The following is a 22834-nucleotide window of genomic DNA, read 5'->3' as shown; positions in this document are numbered from 1 at the left end:
GAGGCATTAAAGGCCATCAAGTGGTGTGTATCAATGCATAGCTCATGCCTGTTCAAGAAAAAAATGCTTTGCACAAAGGGGCAATTCTGTTCTTGTCCCTACTTTACAATGCAATTGTGATTTTACCCTCATTTTTCTTAATAATGTTGCCTTTACTATTCACAAGTCAACATAATTTTGCCCTTAGTCAACGGTCAAAACAGGGGCAAAATCACGTTCAATAGAGGCAAAATCACGTTGACTTGTGAATAGCAAGGGCAAAATCACAAAGTTAAGGGAAATGAGGGTATAATTACAATTGCACTAATGGTTAGCTCCAGTTTTGACTTTCCATCTAGGTGTAGTTTTCAAAGACCAAAATAAAGGAGCACTAGCTACATAAATGAAGAAAAAGAATAAGATTTTCTGTTGTTCTTGTCTCCTTGATAGATTTGTCCTTACTAGCAGTCATCTAAACATATAAAGGCATAAAAATAATATAAATTTAATCTGGTACCACGAAAAATGTTTATAACTATGAAAAAAAATCAGAGGTTCCTAAGCACCATATGTAAATGAAAATGAAGTTTTTACTCAACTTACAATGTTCAGGCTCACAACATGCAATGGGGCATCATAGAACGCAACAGCAGTCAATTCAGAGCCAGTCCATTTGTTCAATGTGATCTTAGGACCAGAAGCTATCAGTAGATGACCTTGAAGAGAGGCAACAGCTGATACAGCACCTTTACTCTCTTTTGAGTAGACTTCCGTAACCTGAAACTAAGATTGACTCGTTACCAGATAGACGTAGTAGTAATAGAACTATTAGGAGAAATTTTATCCAAAAAGGTACACACAATGCTCTCCTCAAGTACCAGATTCTGAGAATTTTCAGTTTTACTGAAAGAGAACAGAAGTACCCTTCCTCTAGCTGCAACATCCTCCCCTTGAACATAAGCAGTTCCAATCGCCATCAGGGTTTCATTTTCCTTTGTGGTTGTGTTCTGAGGTGAAAATCAATAATGTTTTGGTCAATAATATTTTAGCTGAGTGCAGTATCCATATGAGGGGATAAAACATACATACTTGCAATGTAACAATCCGCACTGTTAGAGCATTTTCAAATGGTTGCATCGGAATGGTGAACCTTGTCTCCCATCGTCCACTGGGTTTCTCCAACTCCATAATACGAACCTCAAATTCATCAACAGTATAAACCTTTTGGAGGTCATCACCAACTGTAAAATCGCTTTCTATGTGCAGACCCAATTCTTGATCAGCCATAGAAGAAAGTACTTGAGTTAAGGGGCGAACAACCTGCAGCAAAATAAAAAAAGAACCTTACTAAACAAATATATCCAATAATGAACAGGAAAAAAATAAAAGTATCAATTTCTTGTTGAATTACAGTCCCTCCATTCTAAATAGTAAGCCATTTAGGCTTTTCTAGATACACACTTTTTACTATGTATTTAGACATCTAGGTATGTAGCAAAAGCTATGTATGTACCTAGAAAAAGCCAAAACGACTTACAATTTGGAACGAAAGGCATACTACTTACAGGAACAGACAAATAAGACAGTACAACACTAACAGGAACCGACACCATGAGACAGTACATACTACATCCAAGAACAAACCAAAATTTACATAGTGCTTACAGGAACAGAGACAATAAGTGAGTAGAGGGACTGCTCTGCATAATATGTGACCTGATGTGGGGTGCCATGCAAGGGGACCTACAAAAGTGCAATGAATAAAACCTCTGTATACAAGATAAAACCCTTTAAATAATGTTAATGTATAGTATGTGTACATGAAAACTAATTTTACCTTTTGAACAGGCCAGTAGTTGTCATAGTTATATGCTGACGGCAACTGACATATCTTCAGAAAACCCTGCACCTCATAATTCATGAATCTCTAATGATTTTAAGATGGAAGCAAAATAAGTATCCAAACCCTACTCCATTTTGCTAGGTTTGTCCATGGCCTTGGGGAAATACATTTTGCAATGTTTGCCCATTAACAATAGATATTGATAGTTGTTGCAATGTTTTACACTCATTACCCATAATTTCAAATTGAACTAGCAGATATGGTTATATCATGTTACAAATAGGTGTATGGATTGTCATTTCAAATTGATTTTAACTCATACTTGGTCCAATGTGTCTGGTGGACATCGTGAATAGAGGGAGTACTATGTTAAAAAAATACATATCTAAACAAAACTTTACCTGAGATGTAACATATATAAGGCCATGGCAACAATTGACATTGTGGAGAACGGTAAAGGCTACAATCGGACCATCACATAACTGCAAAATATAATAACTATTTAAAAAAAGAAAAATAGAAGAATAGTTCAAGTTGTATGTAATTCATATTTCCGGATAACCTAAGGAAAGACAATCAGCTCCACTGGTAATATTTGAGACGTGTAATACGTAACAATTACTGATATATGCTTTTGAAGATGAAAGAAACAAAATATAAATTCTGATGGATTTAGCATTCAGTCCAATGCAACTCTAACCGTGTGTTTGGTTGGGGGTTGGAGCGAGCTGGGTTGGGTTGGACCCATCCCCATGGCTGTTTGGATGCAATTGAGGTGGGTTGGATTGGCTCCGCGAAGGAATATTCCTCCAATATGCGGGTTCGGCCGATTCCTCGAAAAACGACGGACGGAGCGAACCTCCTGCAGCGAACCCACTTTTCGCGACGTCCGATGACGGAGACTGACGGAGACGGGCGATGGAGGATGTGGGGCAGCGGAGGCCAGGCTCCGGCGCAGCGGAGGCGCGGGGGGGGGGGGGGGGGGGGGGCAGGCCCGCGCACGGAGGCAGCGAGCCCCGACGCCGGCACGGGCCCTGGCGGCAGCGGCCGCGAGCCCTGGCGGTGGCGACCGCGAGCTTCGGCGGCGATGCGAGCCTGCAGGGGTGGGGCACAGGGAGGCAGCTCGCGCAGAGCAGAGATGAACTCCCATGGCGGCGGCAACAGCGAGCCCCGACACCGGCACGAGCCAGGGTGGCGGCGGCCTCAAGCTCCGACCGCGAGCTCCAGCGGCGGTGCGAGCCTGCGGGGATGCGGCACGAGGAGGCAGCCCGTGCAGAGCAGAGCCGGACTCCCATGGTGGCGGCGGGCCTGTGCGGTAGCGAGTCCGGGCTATCGGCGGCAGCGGCGAAGGGGATTGATGGGGGTGGCGGTTCTGTGCGTCGGTGGAGGAGGAGGCTGCTGGGGCGGCGGGGCCATGGAGGGTGTCGATCTGGGCGGCGGCGGGGCCATGAAGGGCGGTACGGCAGAGCCATGGCGGGCGGCGGAGCGCGAGTGAGGACAAGCCGGGCGAGCTCGGTCGTGCGGTCCGGCGACGAGTGGCAGAGGAGGGCGGGGGCGGCCGGCGGAGGGGGGCGGGGCGGCGTTGGAGGGCGGGGCGGCCGGTGGAGGAGGGCGGCACGGCTTCGGTGGTGGACGGAGGAAGAAGATGGACGAAGGAGGAAGGAGCTTCAGTGCAACTGACATATGGGGCCCGCTGGACGAAGAAGATGGAGAAGCCAACGGCGTGAGCATGGTCCGTCCCTCTTTTCAATCTCTTCAACCAAACAAAGAATTGGGTTCGACCCAACCTCTTGATATTTTTTCATCCAAACAAGGGAGGGGTTGGAGCCATCCCTAAAATAAGGGTTGGACCCAACCCATCCCACTGAGTCCTCCAACCAAAAACACGGTAAGAGGCTGGGGCATCAGGATAGACCATATTATTGGAGAATAATTGTCTCTTCCTCCAAACCCTAGAAGGGTGGGATATATAGTTCCTATACATGGGCCTTTAGATGGGCCTCTATACATGGGATCACATATACACCAACACCCCCCCGCAGTCTGAACTACCGGCGCAGCGGTGTTCAAGACTGGACAATAAGAAAGCCAACACCGCACCGCAGTCTGAACAACCAGCGCAGCGGTGTTCAAGACTGCACAACGAGAAAGTACACAGAGCAAATACCCCCCCCCCCCCGCAGCCACAACTAGCCACCTGCTACGTTGAGGCTGGAGCGAAACTCCGAGAAAATCGAGGAGAGTAGTCCCTTGGTGAAGATGTCAGCAAACTGGGAGGTAGTTGGGACATGGAGTACCCGCACATCGCCGATGGCAATTCTGTCGCGCACGAAATGCAAGTCGATCTCCACATGTTTCGTCCGCTGATGCTGAACGGGGTTGGAGAGATATACGGTGCTAACGTTGTCGCAGTAGACGAGCGTGCTCTTGGCGAGCGGACTGTGGAGCTCCGCCAAGAGCTTTCGTAGCCAGGACGCCTCCGCCACGCCGTTAGCGACAGTCCGGTACTCTGTCTCGGCACTGGAGCGGGAGACAACCGGCTGCCGCTTGGACGACCAGGAGACCAAGTTGCCGCCCAGAAAGACGGCATAGCAGGAAGTGGAGCGGCGAGTGTCCAGACAGCCAGCCCAGTCAGCGTCGGTGTAGACAACCAGCTCAGCAGAGGACGAGCGGTGAAGAACTAGGCCGAGGTCCACAATGCCACGGACGTAGTGGAGGAGACGCTTCAGCGCAGCAAGGTGTGACTCCTGGGGGTCATGCATATGGAGACAGACCTGCTGAACAGCGTAGATGAGGTCCGGCCTGGTGAAGGTGAGGTACTGCAAGGCACCGGCCAGACTCCGGTAGGCAGCCGGATCTGCCACAGGATCACCCAGATCAGCAGACAGCTTCGCCTGAGTGTCGACAGGAGTGGAGCAGGGCTTGCAATCAATCATCCCAGCCCGCTCCAGAATATCGAGTGCATACTGCCGCTGGTGAAGGAGAAGACCAGACGGGCGAGGCTCAACAGTGACGCCCAAGAAGTGGTGGAGCTGACCAACATCCTTCATAGCAAACTCTTGCTGCAGAGAGGAGATGACGCGCTGAAGCAACTGCTGACTGAAGGCTGTGAGCATAATGTCATCAACATAGAGCAGCAGATAGGCAGTCTCATCCCCATGGCGGTAGATGAAGAGAGACGTGTCAGACTTGACCTCGGTGAACCCCAATGTCAGCAGGAACGTGGCGAACCGAGAATACCAAGCCCGAAGAGCCTGCTTCAGACCAGAGAGACTGGTTGAGCCGGCAAACCATGTCCGGACGACTGGAGTCCACAAATCCCGCTGGCTGAGAGCAGTAGACTGTCTCTGATAGAGTGCCATGAAGAAACGCATTCTTCACATCCAGCTGGTGCACAGACTAAGAGCGAGAGAGCGCAAGCGAGAGGACCGCACGCACCGTAGTGGGCTTCACCACTGGACTGAAGGTCTCATCATAGTCCACACCAGGTCGCTGGGTGAAACCCCGGAGAACCCAGCGAGCCTTGTAGCGCTCCAGTGTAACGTCAGTCCGACGCTTGTGCGTCCAGATCCACTTGCCTGTGACCACATTGTAACCAGACGGACGCGGCACGAGGTCCCACGTCTGGTTAGCAAGATGAGCCGCGTACTCCTCTTCCATCACGCGACGCCAGTGAGGATCCGTCAAGGCGTCGCGGACAGAGGAGGGTACCTGAGAGACCCGCGGCTCCCCCTCGGTTGCAGAGAGTCGCGGCCTGAGACGCCATCCGCCGAGTCACCATGGGATGGATATGTCGAGGATCCCGATGGACGACTGGCGGGTGGTACACCGCCGGCTCGACTCGAGAGGGAACCGACGTTGGAGGCGGCGACGACGGCTCCGGTGTAAGCGTCGTAGGAGCCTCCGGAGCCGGAGGCGGCGCCGGTGTCGGCGTCGACCGACGCCGGTGCCGGCGCCGAACCACGCTGGTACACTTGCACCGGCTGAGCATACCGCGCAGGTGCAGGAGGAGGCACCGGGGCAGCGCGTGGCACAGCAGGAGACCCCAGGGCCGCGCATGGCACGACAGGAGGTCCTGAGACCGCGCGTGGCGCGACTGCAGGCACCGGGGCTGCGCGTGGCCCGACAGCGGGCACCGGGGCCGCACGTGGCGCAACAAGGATCACCGGAAGCAGTGCCGGTGTGCCAGGAAAACCTGCAGGGAAAGGGCAGACAGGTAAAGGTGGCTGAACCACCGGGTCAGTCGGAAACAGAGACTCCTACTCAGGGTCAGGAGAAGGTGTGGAGGAGGTGGAGTAGGGGAAATCCAACTCGTCATACACAACGTGTCGGGAGATCAGGACGCGGCGAGAGGTGAGGTCAAAGCAACGATACCCCTTGTGGTCAGGAGAATAACCAAAGAACACACACAAGTCGAGCGGGGCGCCAGCTTGTGAGGAGCAGTGGCGGAGATGTTAGGGTAACATGCACACTCGAAGACCCGAAGGTGGTCGTAGCGAAGAGAGGTACCGAAGAGAGCGTGGTGTGGAGTGGGAGCAGGAGAAACAGTGGACGGAAGGCGGTTAAGCAAGCAGGTGGCGGTGTGGAGGCTCTCGACCCAGAAGCGCGGGGGCAGAGAGGCCTGGATCAGAAGGGTGCGTATGACATCGTTCGTCGTGCGAATCATCCGTTCTGCCTGGGGAGAGGTATACGGACAAGACATACGCAGCTGAACACCCCGAGAGAGGAAGAATGAACGGGAGGTGGAGTTATCAAACTCACGCCCGTTGTCACACTGGACGGCCTTAATGGTAAGACCGAACTGAGTGGACACCCAGACAAAGAAGTGGAGGAGGGTGGGGAAGGTCTCAGACTTGGCGCGCAAGGGAAAAGTCCAAGAGTAGTGTGAGAAATCATCTACCACCACCAGATAGTAATTGTAGCCAGAAAGGCTGAGAACAGGAGAAGTCCATAGGTCATAGTGAACAAGATCAAAGGCATGCGTCGCATGCGAAGAAGAGAAAAAGGAAGCCGAACATGACGACCAAGCTGGCACGCATGGCAGAGGTGCTCAGCAGTAGCCCTAGTACAAGGAACATCGGTACTACGACAAAGCTGAGCCAGAACGTCGCGGCCAGGGTGACCGAGACAGCGGTGCCAGGTGGTGGAAGATGGTGTCGCGGCAAAAGCGGCAGACGAAGAAGAAGGCGAAAGTGGTGCAGCGGAAGACGGAAGGCGAAGGGTGTAAAGGGGCCCCATGCTGTTACACCGGAGGAGCGGACGCCGGAAGGCCGAATCCTTTACAGTGAGGCCAGAAGAGTCAAACTCGATGGAACAAGAATTGCCAGCTGTAAACTGACGAATGGAGAGAAGGTTATGAACCATCTGAGGAACAACAAGGACATTGGGAAGACAAAAAGAACAAGGAGCAGAACCCACGACGGTGACAGGAAGGCAAGACTCATTACCAACCATGATGGAAGAAGGACAAGAGGGGTGTGGGGGTCGGACAGAAGAGAGGACACCGGCGTCAAGGGTGGTGTGGAAGGAGGCACCCGAGTCGGCGATCCACTCGGTGCTGACCGGCGGCGTCCGCCCCATGGCGCTGAAGGACTGCGCCAGTGCGGCCTGGCACCACCCCCAGGCCAGGTCGGATGCTGGCTGGGCTGAGCGGGCGGGGTCCAGAACGGCGCGCCCGCGGCCTACATAGGCGGGGCGGCGGCGAACAGGGGAACAGCACCAGTGAACATGGCCGCCGGCTGGGGCTGAGGACGAGCCCCCCCTGACCCTGAAACGGCCACATCGGGATGCGCCCTGACCATGTAGCGCTGAAGGATGGCCAGAATGTACCTTCAGGGGCAGGAGTGGGAGCCAGAGTCGGGGTCGGGGTGCCCTGACGACCTCCACCAGTACCACTAGAAGTAGCGCCGCCAACACCACCCTCACGTCCGCCCCGACGATGACGCCCGCGGCCTCCCCCACTCCTGGTCTGGCCGGTGAGAGGAGCACCAAGGAGGCGGTCGGGCCGGGGTCCAGATCCAGAGGGCGGATCCTGGTGGGAGGACAGAGCGCCGTGCTTGGTGAAGGGGACGACGGTCTGAAGACGCTCCCAAGCAAAGGCAGTCGCACGGATGCGCTCCTGAGCCGCCGAAGCCTCGGACTTGGCGGCGAGGAAGGCAGCGGAGGCGAACGGCACGTCCGCGGGGGGCATGCCTTGCGCAGGCCATGGAGGGGGAGTAGCATCGGCGGCGTCCTCGGCGGCGGCGGCGCCCCCGGCCGGAGCAGGCTCAAGGACGGCCAAGGCGGCGGTCGGAGCACGCCAGGCCGAGATGGCGGCGTCGGCGGCGGTGCCCTCGGCGACCACAAGCGCGGCGGCGTTACCCGCGGTGGCGGCGGCCCCCGCGGCTGCCACAGCGGCGGCGGCATCAGGCGCGGGCGCCTGCCAGAGGCCGCTGGCGTCGGCCCTGGCGGCAGCGCCTGTGGCCCAGGCGGCGGTTGGATCTGCGGGCCTGCGTCCCCGGTGGCCCTTGCACCCTCCGGGATGGCGCCAGCGGCGGCGGTAGCAGCGGCCGGATCGGGCAGGGGGGCGAGCGCGGCCAGGACGGCGGCGGCGCCTCTGGGCCACGCGGCCGGCGGGGCGCGAGCAGGGGAGGCGGCGGCGACTGGAGCACCGGGCGGCAGCAGAGGCCACGCGCCCATGACGCCTGCGGCCGGAACAGAGGATCTGGGCCAGGCAGTGGCGGCTGCAGCACAGGCGGCAGCAGAGGCCACACGCCGTCGCTTGTGGCCGGAGCAGAGGAAGAAAGGGGGGGGAGGAGGAGAGGGGAGGGGGGGCGGCGCCGGCGGCGGCGGCGGCTGTAGGGGAGAGGGAGGGAGAGGGAGAGAGGCTAGGCTAATGATACCATATTGGAGAGAATAATTGTCTCTCTTCCTCCAAACCCTAAAAGGGTGGGATATATAGTTCCTATATATGGGCCTCTAGATGAGCCTCTATACATGGGCTCACATATACACCAACACATATGAAATTGAACAAACAGTGAGAATAGTTAACAACACGTCAACACCTAATTGAAAAAACTGCAAGATAACTTTTCTTTGTCCTTTTGGATTCTGGAATGAAGATATTAAGTTCAGCCGAATAACTGAGTTAGATTTTACTCAACAAAAGAATGTTATTGCTTCCTAGCCATGCAAGAATATCAAGGAAAGAGTTACATCTCAGATACCCAAAAAAAAAAGGACACTAATAGTGCAGCATTTGATACCTGTGGATGCACCCGAAATCTTTGTCGGCAAACAAAAACCCAGGTTGGCCTTGGGCCACCAAGAAATAATCCCTCATAACCTCCAACATTATTGAAAATTGTTATTCTTGGTCGTGTAAAACTTGATATGTCATCTCGTGCTGAGACATCAATTGAAACGCGATGAAATCTCAAACTTCTAAGTCTTGAATCGCTGGCATTGTCAATATCAGATGAACCATTCGGTGACGAAGGAGCACATTGTGCATTGCTTTCGGAACCATCATAACAATAAGCATGGTAACACAACAATGTCCCATCATTCAATAATCCAAAGAGGAAAGGACGACTGAACTGACCAGACCATCTATGCATTGCAAGCTCAACTATCTTAATGTTATTTGTTTCCTCTTTCTTCACAGAAACAGTAGTAGCATCTGGGACTCCAATTACAGCATCCTTAGTATGGGAAAGGTCATCTGACAAAATAGCTGATCCAGAAACAAAATCTTCCACAGAGAACACACATTTAAAACTTGGCACTTCAAAAATTTCAAGTTTACCGCTTTCAAAACAAATTATGCAATATATATCTGACTGATCATGAGAAAAACCATCATTGCCATCAGTAGCCTCTCCAATACCAGTGGATAGCCATGCATCAGTACGCGCCTTTCTTAGCCATGGCTCAGGGCCTCTGTCATGGTGAAGTGTACATGAAGATATTCGCTCACTTGAGCTTGCAAATACAGTAGGAGCATTGACAGAAATAGTACAGTTAGAATGATCTGCATCAGAAGAACATAGCAAGTATTCAAGCTCCTTTTTAACAAAAAAAAAGACAAAAGTACAGCGAACAAAATAGAAGTTCCCATGATTTCAGTTAACTGGCAATGACAGACATAGGCCATGAATTGAGCAGGTAGGCCATCCAAAAAAAATCTAGATTAAACCGAATAGAATAGCTTCTATTTAGCTTTAGAAAAATTCCTCAGGATTCTACAAGGGGAAGCATCAAGTATATTTGTGTAAAACCAACTTTCAGTGCTAATATGTGAATAGTGACAGTCAAATACGTGGCCTATACCCATCAGAATTCCATGTTACACAGATCGAAATTCATGTGGCATACAAATCGATGGAAAGCTAATCACATCCAAACATCATCAAAATTATCAGGATAACACTGGAGTATGGATTCTTCTGATGCACAAAAAAGAAGCATGAAAGAAAAATAACACAACTAGTGGATATACGCACACCATACCTCCTACAAGAAGTCGAACGGTTCCATCGACCATCTTCAAAAGAACATATGGATCTGCAATTGAAGCAGATGCCGCTGCAAGAGGCTCAGAAGTCAATGAAGATTCTGAACCGTGCATAGTGAAGTTTAGTTCTTGTGTCATGAAGGAACCATCAAGCACACGAGCACCCTTGGCATATACCTGTATGACACGTCGCCTGCAAAAATTCAAATAACACTATGATGATAAAGACAAAGTTCTAATGGTGCTGACCATTCACCATTTAGTAAGGGATCATTTCGATACATAACTCTACGAAGATGCTAAAGCCAGTAATGCCATTTCGGAGTTTATGGACATATGTTTTCAAAATTTATAGACCTAAGTGACAAATTACAAGTTGATGGACCTAAAAATGCACTTTTGGAATTCCTAGACCAAAATGGCACACCCTTAAAAGTTGGTGTCGTGGTTAAAAGGCGTCGCCTTGGTGTCCAGGCGCAAGGTGACTACCTTTCCCGATTAGGCATCCGCCTAGTTCGTTAGGCGTCCTAGCATTGCCAAGGCGCCCCTGGCAGACGCCATGTCGCATGAAAAACGGGCGCAGGAAGAAACCATGCACACGGGAAGAAATTGCGGCATGGAACCATCCGCCGACCGCGCGTGAAGAAATTAGGCATGAGATAAGGGCGGGAGGTAAGGAAGAGATGGGGAGAGAGGAATTAGACTAGACCCACCATTCCCTGCCAAGCTAGAAGCCGCCGGAGCTCCTCCCCTTACCTGCCCGGCGAGATTAGCGACGGCGCGTCCAGCCGCGCGGCGGACCAAATCTTCGTGAAGCACAGCCGCACAGCCCAGCCGGTGGCACTGCACATCTGCCTTGTGCGCCCCCCCCCCCCCCCCCCCCCCCAGCTACTAGATTGGGAGGAGCCTCCCATCCGCTAGATCGAGGAGTATTGCTCTGTGCTGCCTCCCTGCTGGCCGCCAGCTTCAAATCAGCTTCCCTTCCCGCTACGTACCTGCAAGCCGTGCGCCCGCTGGGCACCTGCAACCCGAGGTATGCCTCTCCTCTCAGTCCCACCTCTATAGCTGCTATACTACTTATTTGTCGATTGCTTGTGCCTTTTTTGTTCTGTGCCTATAAAATAGAGTAGAGCTCAGCACATGACACATGGTCACATGAAGTTATCTCCTTCCGACTTGCACACGTGGAGTGGTCGCCTAGTAGTCTAATTTGTATATCATTAGGACATTAGGGCTCTGATTTATATGCTAATTGCTCTATTTTATATGTTTTAAAGTGAGTTGCTTTGCAGAGCTGTTATGTTCCATATGCTTGTGCTTGTCTTTTGTGCTACTGGGTAATAATTTTACCTTAGTAACAAAGATGAGGTAACATGCACCTTATGTGGTGTGTCAGTTCGTGGAGGGATAAAAAGGTTGAAGCAGCATTTAGCAGGAGGCTTTGGAGATGCAAAGATTTGTGAGAGGGTGAGCACCGAAGTTAGAAAGGAGATGGCAGCTTACTTGGAGTCAAACAAGAAAAGAAGACCATTGTTCCTTGAGGATGAGGATGGAGAAGAAGTGGTGGAAGTGACAGCAGATGAGGCACAACAAAATGGAACTTCCCAAGCTTCTAAGGTTCGGCCTAGTTTAGGGACAGCAGCTAAAAGAAGGCAAGCAACCTTACCGTACAAGGCTACAGCTGATAACAAGACTGCACAACAAAAGACAACCATATCTGTTGTTGAGACGCTTCGAAAAACACCAGAAGTGGTAGATGAGAGCATGGTTTTTAAAGTGTAAAGGCGAGATGCGGCGACCCACCCCCAACATGATGCCTAGGTGACGCCTAGGTATTGTAAGGTGACGCCATATCAACATGTAAAACAGCAAGAATAGTACCAGGGAGGAGGAAGGAAGAGAAATAAAGAAAGGGAAAGAGGGAAGGAGAAGTCTTAGTTTAGCCAATCAGTCAACAGGCTCTGTTCCAACCTTGTCACATGCACGATGCAACACCTCTCTATCCCTGTCAGAGAATGGAAGCACTCTCTCTCACTCACACACTCATCTCATACATGCATGGACAACCTGCCAACTCTCCTGTTACTCCATACCATGTCCTGCTCACTTTTCCAGTTGGATGGGATGTGGTGACCTGTTGGCCTATTCCCAACTCACTTTTCCTCACTTTTTCCACTGTCTCTCGCTCCTTCTCTTATTCTCATAGCCTTTTGGCATAGCGTCGGGGACACCCAGCTCTGCTAGAGCGCCTTGCCGCCAAGGCGACAACTAGGCGACGCCTTAATAACCATGGATGAGAGGCTTTCAGGCTCTTATCAGCCCACGATGAATGCAGCAGCAAAAAACAAGGAGGAAAAACTTTATGTGGATATGCAGTGGGCTTTGTTCTTCTATGAGTGTGCTGTACCTCTTAATGCAGCAGCCGCAAGACAATTTCAGTTTGCAGTTGAGGCAACGGCACAATTTTTGTTCAAGTTATAAGCCTCCAACACCTTATCAACTTGGAAAGCCATCGCTTAAACAGGCTGTGAATTCAACAAGTAACATGAGGAAGGATCATGAGCGGGCATGGAAACATTATGGCTGCACACTCATGTCGGATGGCTGGTCTGATAGGAAAGGATGCCACTTGATTAACTTCCTAGTGACCCGGAGGGAACTTACTTCTTGGAGTTTGTCGATGCATCAAGTGAAGTACATGATGCAAACATGCTTGCTGATTTGCTAGAGAAAAGAATTGAGGACATTGGAAAAGACAAGGTCGTCCATGTTGTCACAGATAATGGTACTAACTTCAAGGCAGCGGGCAAGCTTCTAATGGAGAGGATTCCTACAATATTTTGCAGTCCATGTGCTGCACATTGTTTGGATCTCATGCTAGAAGACATTGGGAATTTGAAGGAGTTCAAGAATCCTATTTCCCGTGCAAGGCATGTGACAACTTTCATATATAGACATGGGAGTATCCTTCATGCCCTGAGAGAGAAGACAGGTTGGGCTGATCTTGTGAGACCTACAGCAACTCATTTTGCAACAACCTTTCTTACCATGAAGAGTTTGCACAAGCACAAGGATGCATTGACGGGTTTATTTGTTACTGAAAAATGGATTGGGAACAAATTGGCAAAAACCAAAGCTGGTCTAGATGTGCATGACATTGTGCTCTCTACAGAATTTTGGAACAAAGTTGAAGATTGCCTTAGAACTTCAGCACCACTTCTTATTGTGCTTAGGGTGGTTGATGGAGATGAGAAGCCAGCAATGCCAGAGGTTCAAGCTTTAATGAATCATGCAAAGGAAAGGATCAAGCTAAGCTTTGCCATCCAAACCAAGAAAAGGTTGCTCGAGAAGATCATGGCGATAATTGATCGACGTTGGGAGAAACAAATGGATCATCCACTCTATGGGGCATTGGGGCTGCACTGTATTTGAATCCAAGGAAGCTACATCCTACCAATTGTTCAAGGTTGCACCCCGTATGAGCGTTTGTTTGGCCATCCACCCAACTATAGTCATCTCCGTTGCTTTGGGTGTGCCTGCTTTGTTCTCCCTCCTCGTGAGCGCACCAAGCTAACTGCTCAATCCGTTGAGTGTGTTTTTCTTGGGTACAGTACGAAGCATAAGGGTTATCGCTGCAACAACCCTATTGCATATCGAATGAGGATATCTCGAGATGTCACCTTTGATGAACCCCGCCTTTTTTACCCTCGGTCCTCCTCCACCTTCTCTTCCACTACCGCGGAGTATATCTCCTTGACTCTTCCTGACGTGCCTCTTCTGCTGCCATCCACTCCACTACCACCACCTTCAGTTCCTTCTATAGTTCCTCCACCTCCACCTGAGCCTTCTCAGTCACACTTTAGGACTCCTCCCGTCGAGATTCCTCTTTCCCCTCTTGTGTCTTCTCTGCTATCCCCAAGTCCTACTCCTGTGATGGTCCCTCCACGTGAGATCACCTAAGTCTACTCTCGTCGCCCGAGACCTCCACCTCCGCCTTCCCCTGAGTCGTCTTCCTCACTCCTCGAACCTACTCCTGTGGTGGTCCCTCCTCATGCAATCACTCACATTTAATCGTCGTCCGAGAACTCCACCTTCACCTTCACTCGAGTCTTATTCCTCACTCCTTGATCCTGCTCCTGAGTCGCCATCTCAGTATGATCTTCGTGATCGTGGTGCTCTACGACCTCAAGAGCGCTATGGCTTCACTGTTACTGCACTTGTTGAGCCAGCCACTTACCGAGAGGCTGTTATCCACCCTGACTAGCAACACGCCATGGCTAAGGAGATTGCTGCCTTGGAGCGTACTGGTACATGGGATCTTGTCCTGATGCTTCCTCAGGTGACTCCTATTACTTGCAAGTGGGTCTATAAGATCAAGATTCGCTATGATGGCTCCCTTGAGCGCTACAAGACTCATCTTGTAGCTCGTGGTTTTCAGCCGGAGCACGGTCGTGATTATGATGAGACTTTTGCACCCATTGCTCACATGACCACAGCTCGAACTCTTCACGTTGTTGCCTCTGTCCGATAGTGGTCCATCTCCCAACTTGATGTCAAGAATGCATTTCTCAAAGGTGAGCTACATGAGGAGGTTTACATGCAGCCACCTCTAGGCTACTCTGTTCCAGATGGCATGGTTTATCGTCTGCATCGCTCCCTTTACAGCCTCAAGCAGGCTCCTCGAGCCTGGTTTGAGCGTTTTTCCTCCATTGTCACTTATGCTGGTAGCCCAGCACCCACGATCCCGCTCTCTTTGTCCACACTTCCCCTCGTGGTCGCACGCTTCTTCTCTATGTTGATAATATGATCATTACTCAGTTCATTGAATTTGTGAAGAAGCATCTTAGTGATAAATTATTACTGTCTAATTTGGGTCCTCTTCGTTACTTCCTTGGTCTCGAGGTCAGGCATCTACCTCTCCTAGGTGAAGTACATTCAAGATCTCTCTCGTGTTGCTCTCACCGATCACCGCACAGTTGACACACCCATGGAGCTTGGTGTTCAGTTGCGAGCCACTAATGGTGAGCCTCTTGCCGATCCAACTCGCTACCGCATCTTGTTGGTAGTCTCGTCTACCTTGGGATCACTCGTCCTGACATCTCCCATGTTGTTCACATCCTGAGTCGGTTTGTCTCTGCACCCACCCAGCTTTACACACACCTCCCTCCCTCCCTCCCCCCCCTCTCCTCCCCCCACCCCTCCTTTCCTCCCTCTCTCTCTCTCTGCTTATTTTGTCTTCCTTGAGTCCTCCTTGATTGCATGGAAAACCAAAAAGCAAACAGCAGTTTCACATTCAAATGCTGAGTTGAGTTGAGGGCTATGGCAGTAATGACAGCTGAGATCACCTAGCTCCAGACCTCCAGTGGCTACTTGAGGATTTCGGTGTGATGGATTGCAGACCAACACCTCCCTCTCCTCTGATAGTACTTGTGCGATCAGTATTGCTCGGGACCCTATGAAGGATGAACTCACCAAGCATATCGGTGTTGATGCTTCTTACATGAGATTGCAGGTGCATGATCAGATTGTGGCTCTTCAATATGTGCCTTCCAAGTTTCAATTAGCGGACTTCCTCACAAAGGCACAGACAAGGGCTCAACACCAAGGGCTCAACACAGCTACTTCCTCTCCAAAATCAGTGTTGTGGATCCCCCATGAGTTTGGGGGTGGGGGTTTACATATATATATATATACACACATATATATATACTCTCCTGTATTTCCCTTTAGTTGGAGGGCCTCTTTGCATATTGTACACATGTATATTCTGCCCCTTTGGGCCATGGAATAGATTGAGTTGCTGATTGTAACAGCCAGGAGTAAGAACATTTTGTTATCAACAGCTGTGGTAACGCTAGTTTTTACCAAGAGAACCTGGTTAATTTGCAGCACTATTATGCTACTATATTTGATTTGATCATTTGTTGCCACTTTAGACTGCCAAAAATTCACGTGATATTAGCCTTGATTGGAATAGTGGCTCAAAGAAGCGTGTCGCAGCGCATTGAGAAGCCGACCCCACCCCACATCTCGCATCTGGCGTCCACAAGTTCAAACCTCACGTTTTGCCCGCAGGGGTGCTCGTCGGACCCATGTTTGACGCAAACCGTTCAGCAGGCTTTCCTCACTTTTCTTCGTCACACTCGATGCAGACGCAGATCCAAGCACAGCCATTGATAAGGCAGAAAAACTAATAGGTATATCTTGCAATTTAGATTTCAAGACTCCAATAGAGATAATTCGTAATTATCATTAATTGAATAACCAATACAGTGTAATGGTAACTAACAAGTTTAGTACAATATAGCAAAGTGTAGAAGTGATAGAATTGGTGTATAATGGATGGATTGTTTGCATTGAGGCCTCGGCCGGTATATATAAGAGTACAAGACTTGGGGGGCAAGGCTCCCGAGATACATATGGCAGTTTACGATACATATATCTACAACTACCAAATATACTCTAATACTCTCCAGCAGTCACAGTGGGAGCACCGCAAACGGTGAGACTGGAGAAGAAGCCGAAAGCAGTAGCCAACGAACTAACATCCCCCCGCAGTCATAACGTCGGTGTGGTGCGGATGCTGCGACTGGAGAGAAAACTGGCGAGTAACTCATGCGAATGGTAGCCCTTTGTGCTGATGTCGAGATAGCCGAGCTGAAGGAGCCATGGTTGAAGATGTCGTGCATAGAGTAGTCGTGGTCGACGTAGAGCTGTCGAAGTTGCCGAAGACGAGGTAGCCGCACATGAAGCCGCGGGCACACGAGGAGGCGCCATGGTGGTGGCGTAATGGAGAAGACGCCGGAGACGAAAATGGCGACGCGTCGAGGCAGTCGTAGAGGGAGCGATGCCAAAGTCGATGCAGTCAGGCCATCGGGCGACACATGGCCGAGTTTGCCAGGCTCGGGAACGCATCGGGGACGATGGGCACGCACCGGTGTTGCCAATACCGGACGTGCAAGGGAGGATGCACAACCAGACGCCGTCGCCGAGGGACCAACAGAGAAGGCCTCCACGACGGTTGCAGGCGCAGAAGAATGGCGAGGAAGAAGATGCCGATGCAGCCCGCAGTTGCTGGAGTAGACGAAGGGGTAGAAGTGGACGGCGACGATGGCGACGAGGTGGTGCTGGACGAAGCGACAAGGTAACCCCGGACGATCTGGCGCAAGGCCTGATGATCCGGAGGACGTGGCGGCGGAGCTCGAAGAAGGCGCGCACTGACGTAGTCGTAGACGATGTCGAAGATGCGGTCGAAGTGGCCGGCGTGGACGAAGTCGAGGACGTAGTCGGCGGCGGTGAAGATGCAACGACGAGGAAGACCACGGGTGGCGCCGCGGCTTCCCGAAGAGGCGAAGCAACGGCAGCCCTCCATACTCAGGGAAGAGGCACGCAATTCGAGGACGGACGTCACGGGAGCCGAGTGGATCACGCACATCGGCTGATCAGACCGAGTAGCGTGAGGCGGGACGACGGTGGGCGAAGTCGGTGAAGGCGTCCTGATCGGTGAAGGCGACGACGAGCCGGCGAAGGTCGACGTGCGAACGAAGCGGCGAGGAGGGCAGTGCAGATGGGCATCTCCTAGGGCAGCGTCCATGTCACCATGTCGCATGTCGAAGACGAAGAAGAGGCCGGTGAAGTCGACGCCGATGTCGAAGTAGAGGCGCAAGGTCGACGGGCGGTGGGCGACTCAATCTCGATCAGTGATCGAGTAAAAATCAGAGAAACTAACCAAAAATAAATCAGCAGCAGCAAATCTTCGCGTAGAGCCTCTTGGTGCGCATAGCACAGGCCTCCTCCCCACTCTTATCCTCTCCCCTGCTCATCATGGTCAACGACGGACCATAGCCACGGCGCGAGAGAGATAAACAGAGGGTGAGAAAGAGGTGGCCAGGCGACGGCGATGAGGGCGGGTGGCACGCGTCCCTCCCGGCGACGGCAGGTAGCCGGAGGCGATGGAGGATCCCCGCCAGGGATGGCAGCGGATCCGGAGCGTGGCGCACGTCCTGGCCGGCGACGACGGATCCCCCCGAGATGCGGAGGAAGCCGCCAGGGAAGAGGCGCGACCGGCAGCGGAGGGAGCCCGCGTGAGGCGCGCGGGACAGAGCCGCACGGGCGCTGCAGAGGAGGCCGCCGGGTGGACGGTGCAGCCGACGCGGGATCCAGACGGGAAGCCTGGCGTGAAGGCGACAGGTCGGAGCGGAGGTGCTGCACGGAATTCGTCGACGACGAGTTGAAGGCGCCACGCGGAGCCACTACTGCCACCACGGCAGCACAAGGTGGGTCACGGGCGCCGCCAGGAGACTGCGACTGCCACCACGGCAGCGCGGATCGGATCGTCGGCGGATTCCATGCGGGTGACGAGGTACGCCGATCTGCTACTGCTTGACACTCTAAGGGCGGCGGATTAACTCGATCCGCCGTGATGGAGGGCGCTGCCCCCGGCAGAGGTCATGGGCGACCTCCCCGGGGGCGCGCTAGAAGGCCGGCGAGGGGGCGCCCTGGAGGGGCGCCGTGGGAAACAGGGGGACGGCGGCGGCGCGAGAGGAGGGGCGCCGGCGACGCTAGGGTTAGGGCAGCGAAAGGTTGCCCAGGATCTCAAACCCTAAACTGTGATACCATGTAGAAGTGATAGAATTGGTGTATAATGGATGGATTGTTTGCATTGAGGCCTCGGCCGGTATATATAAGAGTACAAGAGTTGGGGGGCAAGGCTCCCGAGATACATATGGCAGTTTACGATACGTATATCTACAACTACCAAATATACTCTAATACAAAGCCATAGCAATTAGTCACCAGGAACCAAGGGCTACAGGTCTAAACAAGGGTCAAAGGCAGTAGATCAGAATGAATGACCCCAACCAATCCGAGGCACCAATCACTCCACATATGCATGCGCTTGTACAACAACAATATATAAAGTGACAAGAAAATGATTTGATTAGCAGTGGGCCATACCTCCCAAACAAGTTACCAGCAGCAATTGTGCTTGCTTGGACATTATAATCAACTGTTTCAGTAACTTCTCCTAGATCATCACCTGTCTGAAGTACCTTTGAAACACAATAATGGTGCACATTTAGTAATTCTTTTCTCAAGCAAAATTCTCAAGCCAAATTGAAATGAACTATATGTTAAATAGAAAAATAAACGAGTACTTTTTTTAAAAGAATGGTGGAGCAACCCCAATGGAAATAAAACATACATAACTCCCCTAGCAGATCAAACAAGCACACATTTCGTCAAAAGAAATTAGAGGATCATGCCCAGTGGTAGAATATATTGTTAAACACCAAATCAATTATCCTTAAATAAACAACTTTAAACATACATCCGTATCACATGATCGAATATGGAAATACTGGTTGTAGAGACAACTGGATGGCAGTGCAGCTACTTATACGGAAGACAAGTAACTATGTATACATCTGGCTGGGGATAGAAAATAGTGATTAAATTTAGGGGTGATTTCTTATATGCCACTGAATAACTTCATATGCCGGTCGCATGCTACAGGTATTCAAGGGCCCATGTTCAACCACACAATAAGTGGCATACTGAATATTAAGTGGCATATCAGAAATCACTCCTAAAATAATAATCAGGCTAAGTTTGGGGGCAATTTCTTATATGCCAGGGAATAACTTCGAATGTTGATCAAACTCTATTTATGTTCCAGAGACCTTATGTTCAACCACACAATGAGTGGCATAATTATGTAAGAGTAGATTGCACCCACCATACAACTTTTACGGTTGTATCACTTTGGTCCAACAAGTTGTAAAACATGTGAATGGATGCATGAACTTGTCAACTATGTACATGCACGGTCATATGTGCACAACGAGCGTATTTTGCCAAATAAAGATTTTGCATTTACCCGGTGCCCAAGATTTCCATATCCTTTTCCAAGGCTCGAAGGAAGTAGAGCCGATGGGGAATGCTCGGTAAGCCGACTTGGTGGAAAAAGTGCCGGAGAATTCAAACCTCTAGATGTGGGCATCTTCATTAGTGTTGAGACTAATGCCTGCTAATATGTCCCAAATTTCCAAATACTCAGCTAGACCCAGCCAACCAAGAGCACCCCTTATATCTGACCCAAGTCAACTCAAGGAGGGCTTCTGCCACATTTCTTTTGTTCCTCACTCTTATAGAAACACTCTCTTAAAAACATTCGGTGCTAAATCATCAAGACGGTTGCCATGAATCCATCGATCACACCAAAAAAGGATGAAATAGGGCAATGTAGTGTACTGCCAACCACTTCCGCAATATTGTTGTCACACTGAATAGGAATCACACAACTTTTGGAGGTTTGTTTGTAAACCAGAGGCCTCACCGAAAAGTTGAAGTAATGCTTTTGTTAACTGCAGGTCATCACCACTTGTCCCTGCATGCCAGCCACTGCTAAGCTCCAACCGCAGGCGAGGTCTGCACCCAATCCGTGTCCAATAGAGTTATTTTGTCTTTTAATTCTTAGTGAGTTGGTTTGTGTTAGCACGCCCCACCTAGCCAACCCGACCATAAAACCCAGGTGTTATAGTGGGAGGGGTGGGGGCTTTTATCCATAGTCCATCATTCCCCCTGCGGCGTGCGAGCCCGGCGTAGCCCGCAGCAGGTTCTAGTGCCCGGCGTAGCCCGCAGCAGGTCTCAGCACACGAGAGGCGCAGGGGAAATCGCGCAGCAGAAATGCGTGGCCAGGTGGGTTCGAACCCGGGACCTCGGCTCTGGTACCATGTTAGTGCGCCCCACCTAGCCAACCCGACCAGACTCCGCCCTCTGGATCTGGATCCCGGACCGACCCCCTCCTTGGTGCTCCTCTCACCGGCCAGACCGGGAGTGGGGGAGGCCGCGAGCGTCGTCGTCGGGGCGGACGTGGTGGTGGTGCTGGCGGTGCTACCTCTGGTGGTACTGGTGGAGGCCGTCGGGGCACTCTGACCCTGACTCCGGCTCCCACTCCTGCTCCCGGCCCGATGTGGCCGTTTCAGGGTCAGCCGCAGCCGGCGGCCATGCTCGCCGCTGCTGCTCCCCTGTTCGTGCAGTCCTTCAGCGCCATGGGGCGGGCACCGCCGGTCAGCACCGAGTGGATCGCCGACTCGGGTGCCTCCTTCCACACCACCCCACATGCCAGTATCCTCTCTTCTGTCCGACCCCCACACCCCTCTTGTCCTTCTTCCATCATAGTTGGTGACGGGTCTTGCCTTCCTGTCACCGCCGTGGGTTCTGCTCCTGGCTCTTTTCGTCTTCCCAATGTTCTTGTTGCTCCTCAGATGGTTCATAACCTTCTTTCCATTCGTCAGTTTACAGCTGACAATTCTTGTTCCATCGAGTTTGATTCTTCTGGCCTCACTGTAAAGGATTCGGCCTCCCGGCGTCCGCTACTCCGGTGTGACAGCACAGGGCCCCTTTACACCCTTCGCCTTCCTTCTTCCGCTGCACCACTCTCATCTTCTTCTTCGCCCTGGCTGTCTTGGTCTGCCGCTTTTGCCACGACGCCGTCTCCCACCACCTGGCACCGCCGTCTTGGTCACCCTGGCCGCGACGTTCTGGCAAAGCTCAGTCGTAGTACCGATGTTCCTGGTACTAGGGCTCCTGCGGAGCCCCTCTGCCATGCGTGCCAACTCGGTCGTCATGTTCGGCTCCCTTTTTCCTCTTCTTCGCATGCGACGCATGCCTTTGACCTTGTTCACTGTGACCTGTGGACCTCTCCTGTACTTAGCCTTTCTGGTTATAAGTACTATCTGGTGGTGGTCGACGACTTCTCGCACTACTCTTGGACGTTTCCTTTGCACGCCAAGTCTGAGACCTTCACCACCCTCCTCAACTTCTTTGCCTGGGTGTCCACTCAGTTCGGCCTCACCGTTAAGGCCGGCCAGTGTGACAACGGGCGGGAGTTCAATAACTCAACCTCCCGTTCCTTCTTCCTGTCTCGGGGTGTTCAGCTGCGTATGTCTTGTCCGTATACCTCTCCTCAGAACGGCAAGGCTGAGTGGATGATTCGCAAGACGAACGACGTTGTGCGCACCCTTCTGATCCAGGCTTCTCTGCCCCCGCGCTTCTGGGCTGAGAGCCTCCACACCGCCACCTACCTGCTCAACTGCCTTCCTTCCACTGCTTCTCCTGCTCCCACTCCACACCACGCTCTCTTCGGTACCCCTCCTCACTACGACCACCTTCGGGTCTTCGGGTGATCCGGTCTGCTGATCTGGGTGATCCGGTGGCTGATCCTACTGCCTACCGGAGTCTGGCCGGCGCTTTACAGTACCTCACCTTCACTAGGCCGGACCTCACCAACGCTGTTCAGCAGGTCTGTCTCCATATGCATGATCCTCGGGAGTCACACCTTGCTGCGCTGAAGCGTCTCCTTCGGTACGTCCGTGGCACTGTGGGCTTCGGCCTGGTACTTCACCGCTCGTCCTCTGCTGAGCTGGTGGTCTACACCGACGCAGACTGGGCTGGCTACCCGGACACTCGTCGCTCCACTTCCGGCTACGCCGTCTTTCCTGGGCGGCAAC

At 51.9% G+C, this 22834-nt stretch overlaps 1 protein-coding gene across 8 annotated transcripts in view; it reads right to left on the bottom strand.

Moving 5' to 3' along the window:
- Positions 1 to 22834, bottom strand: part of LOC120682228 (probable cleavage and polyadenylation specificity factor subunit 1) — a 56805-nt gene that overhangs the window by 5289 nt on the left and 28682 nt on the right. For 4 of the 8 annotated variants that reach the window (XM_039964035.1, XM_039964036.1, XM_039964037.1 and 1 more), the window contains 9 exons: positions 19278 to 19372; positions 10316 to 10512; positions 9070 to 9836; positions 2224 to 2304; positions 1817 to 1882; positions 1645 to 1722; positions 1069 to 1299; positions 840 to 986; positions 583 to 756 (listed from right to left, as the gene is read on the bottom strand). In XM_039964035.1, the coding sequence (XP_039819969.1) occupies positions 583 to 756; positions 840 to 986; positions 1069 to 1299; positions 1645 to 1722; positions 1817 to 1882; positions 2224 to 2304; positions 9070 to 9836; positions 10316 to 10512; positions 19278 to 19372 (1836 nt within the window). Of the gene's footprint in view, positions 1 to 582; positions 763 to 839; positions 987 to 1068; positions 1300 to 1644; positions 1723 to 1816; positions 1883 to 2223; positions 2305 to 9069; positions 9837 to 10315; positions 10513 to 19277; positions 19373 to 22834 lie in introns of all 8 variants that reach the window. The other 4 variants (XM_039964038.1, XM_039964039.1, XM_039964040.1 and 1 more) reach the window with 4 other exon arrangements.

The sequence above is a fragment of the Panicum virgatum genome, chromosome 7N (genome assembly GCF_016808335.1).
Source record: "Panicum virgatum strain AP13 chromosome 7N, P.virgatum_v5, whole genome shotgun sequence".
Lineage (NCBI taxonomy): Eukaryota > Viridiplantae > Streptophyta > Magnoliopsida > Poales > Poaceae > Panicum > Panicum virgatum.
Note: the sequence above shows the minus strand (reverse complement) of the source record. Positions and strands in the feature narration are given on the sequence as shown.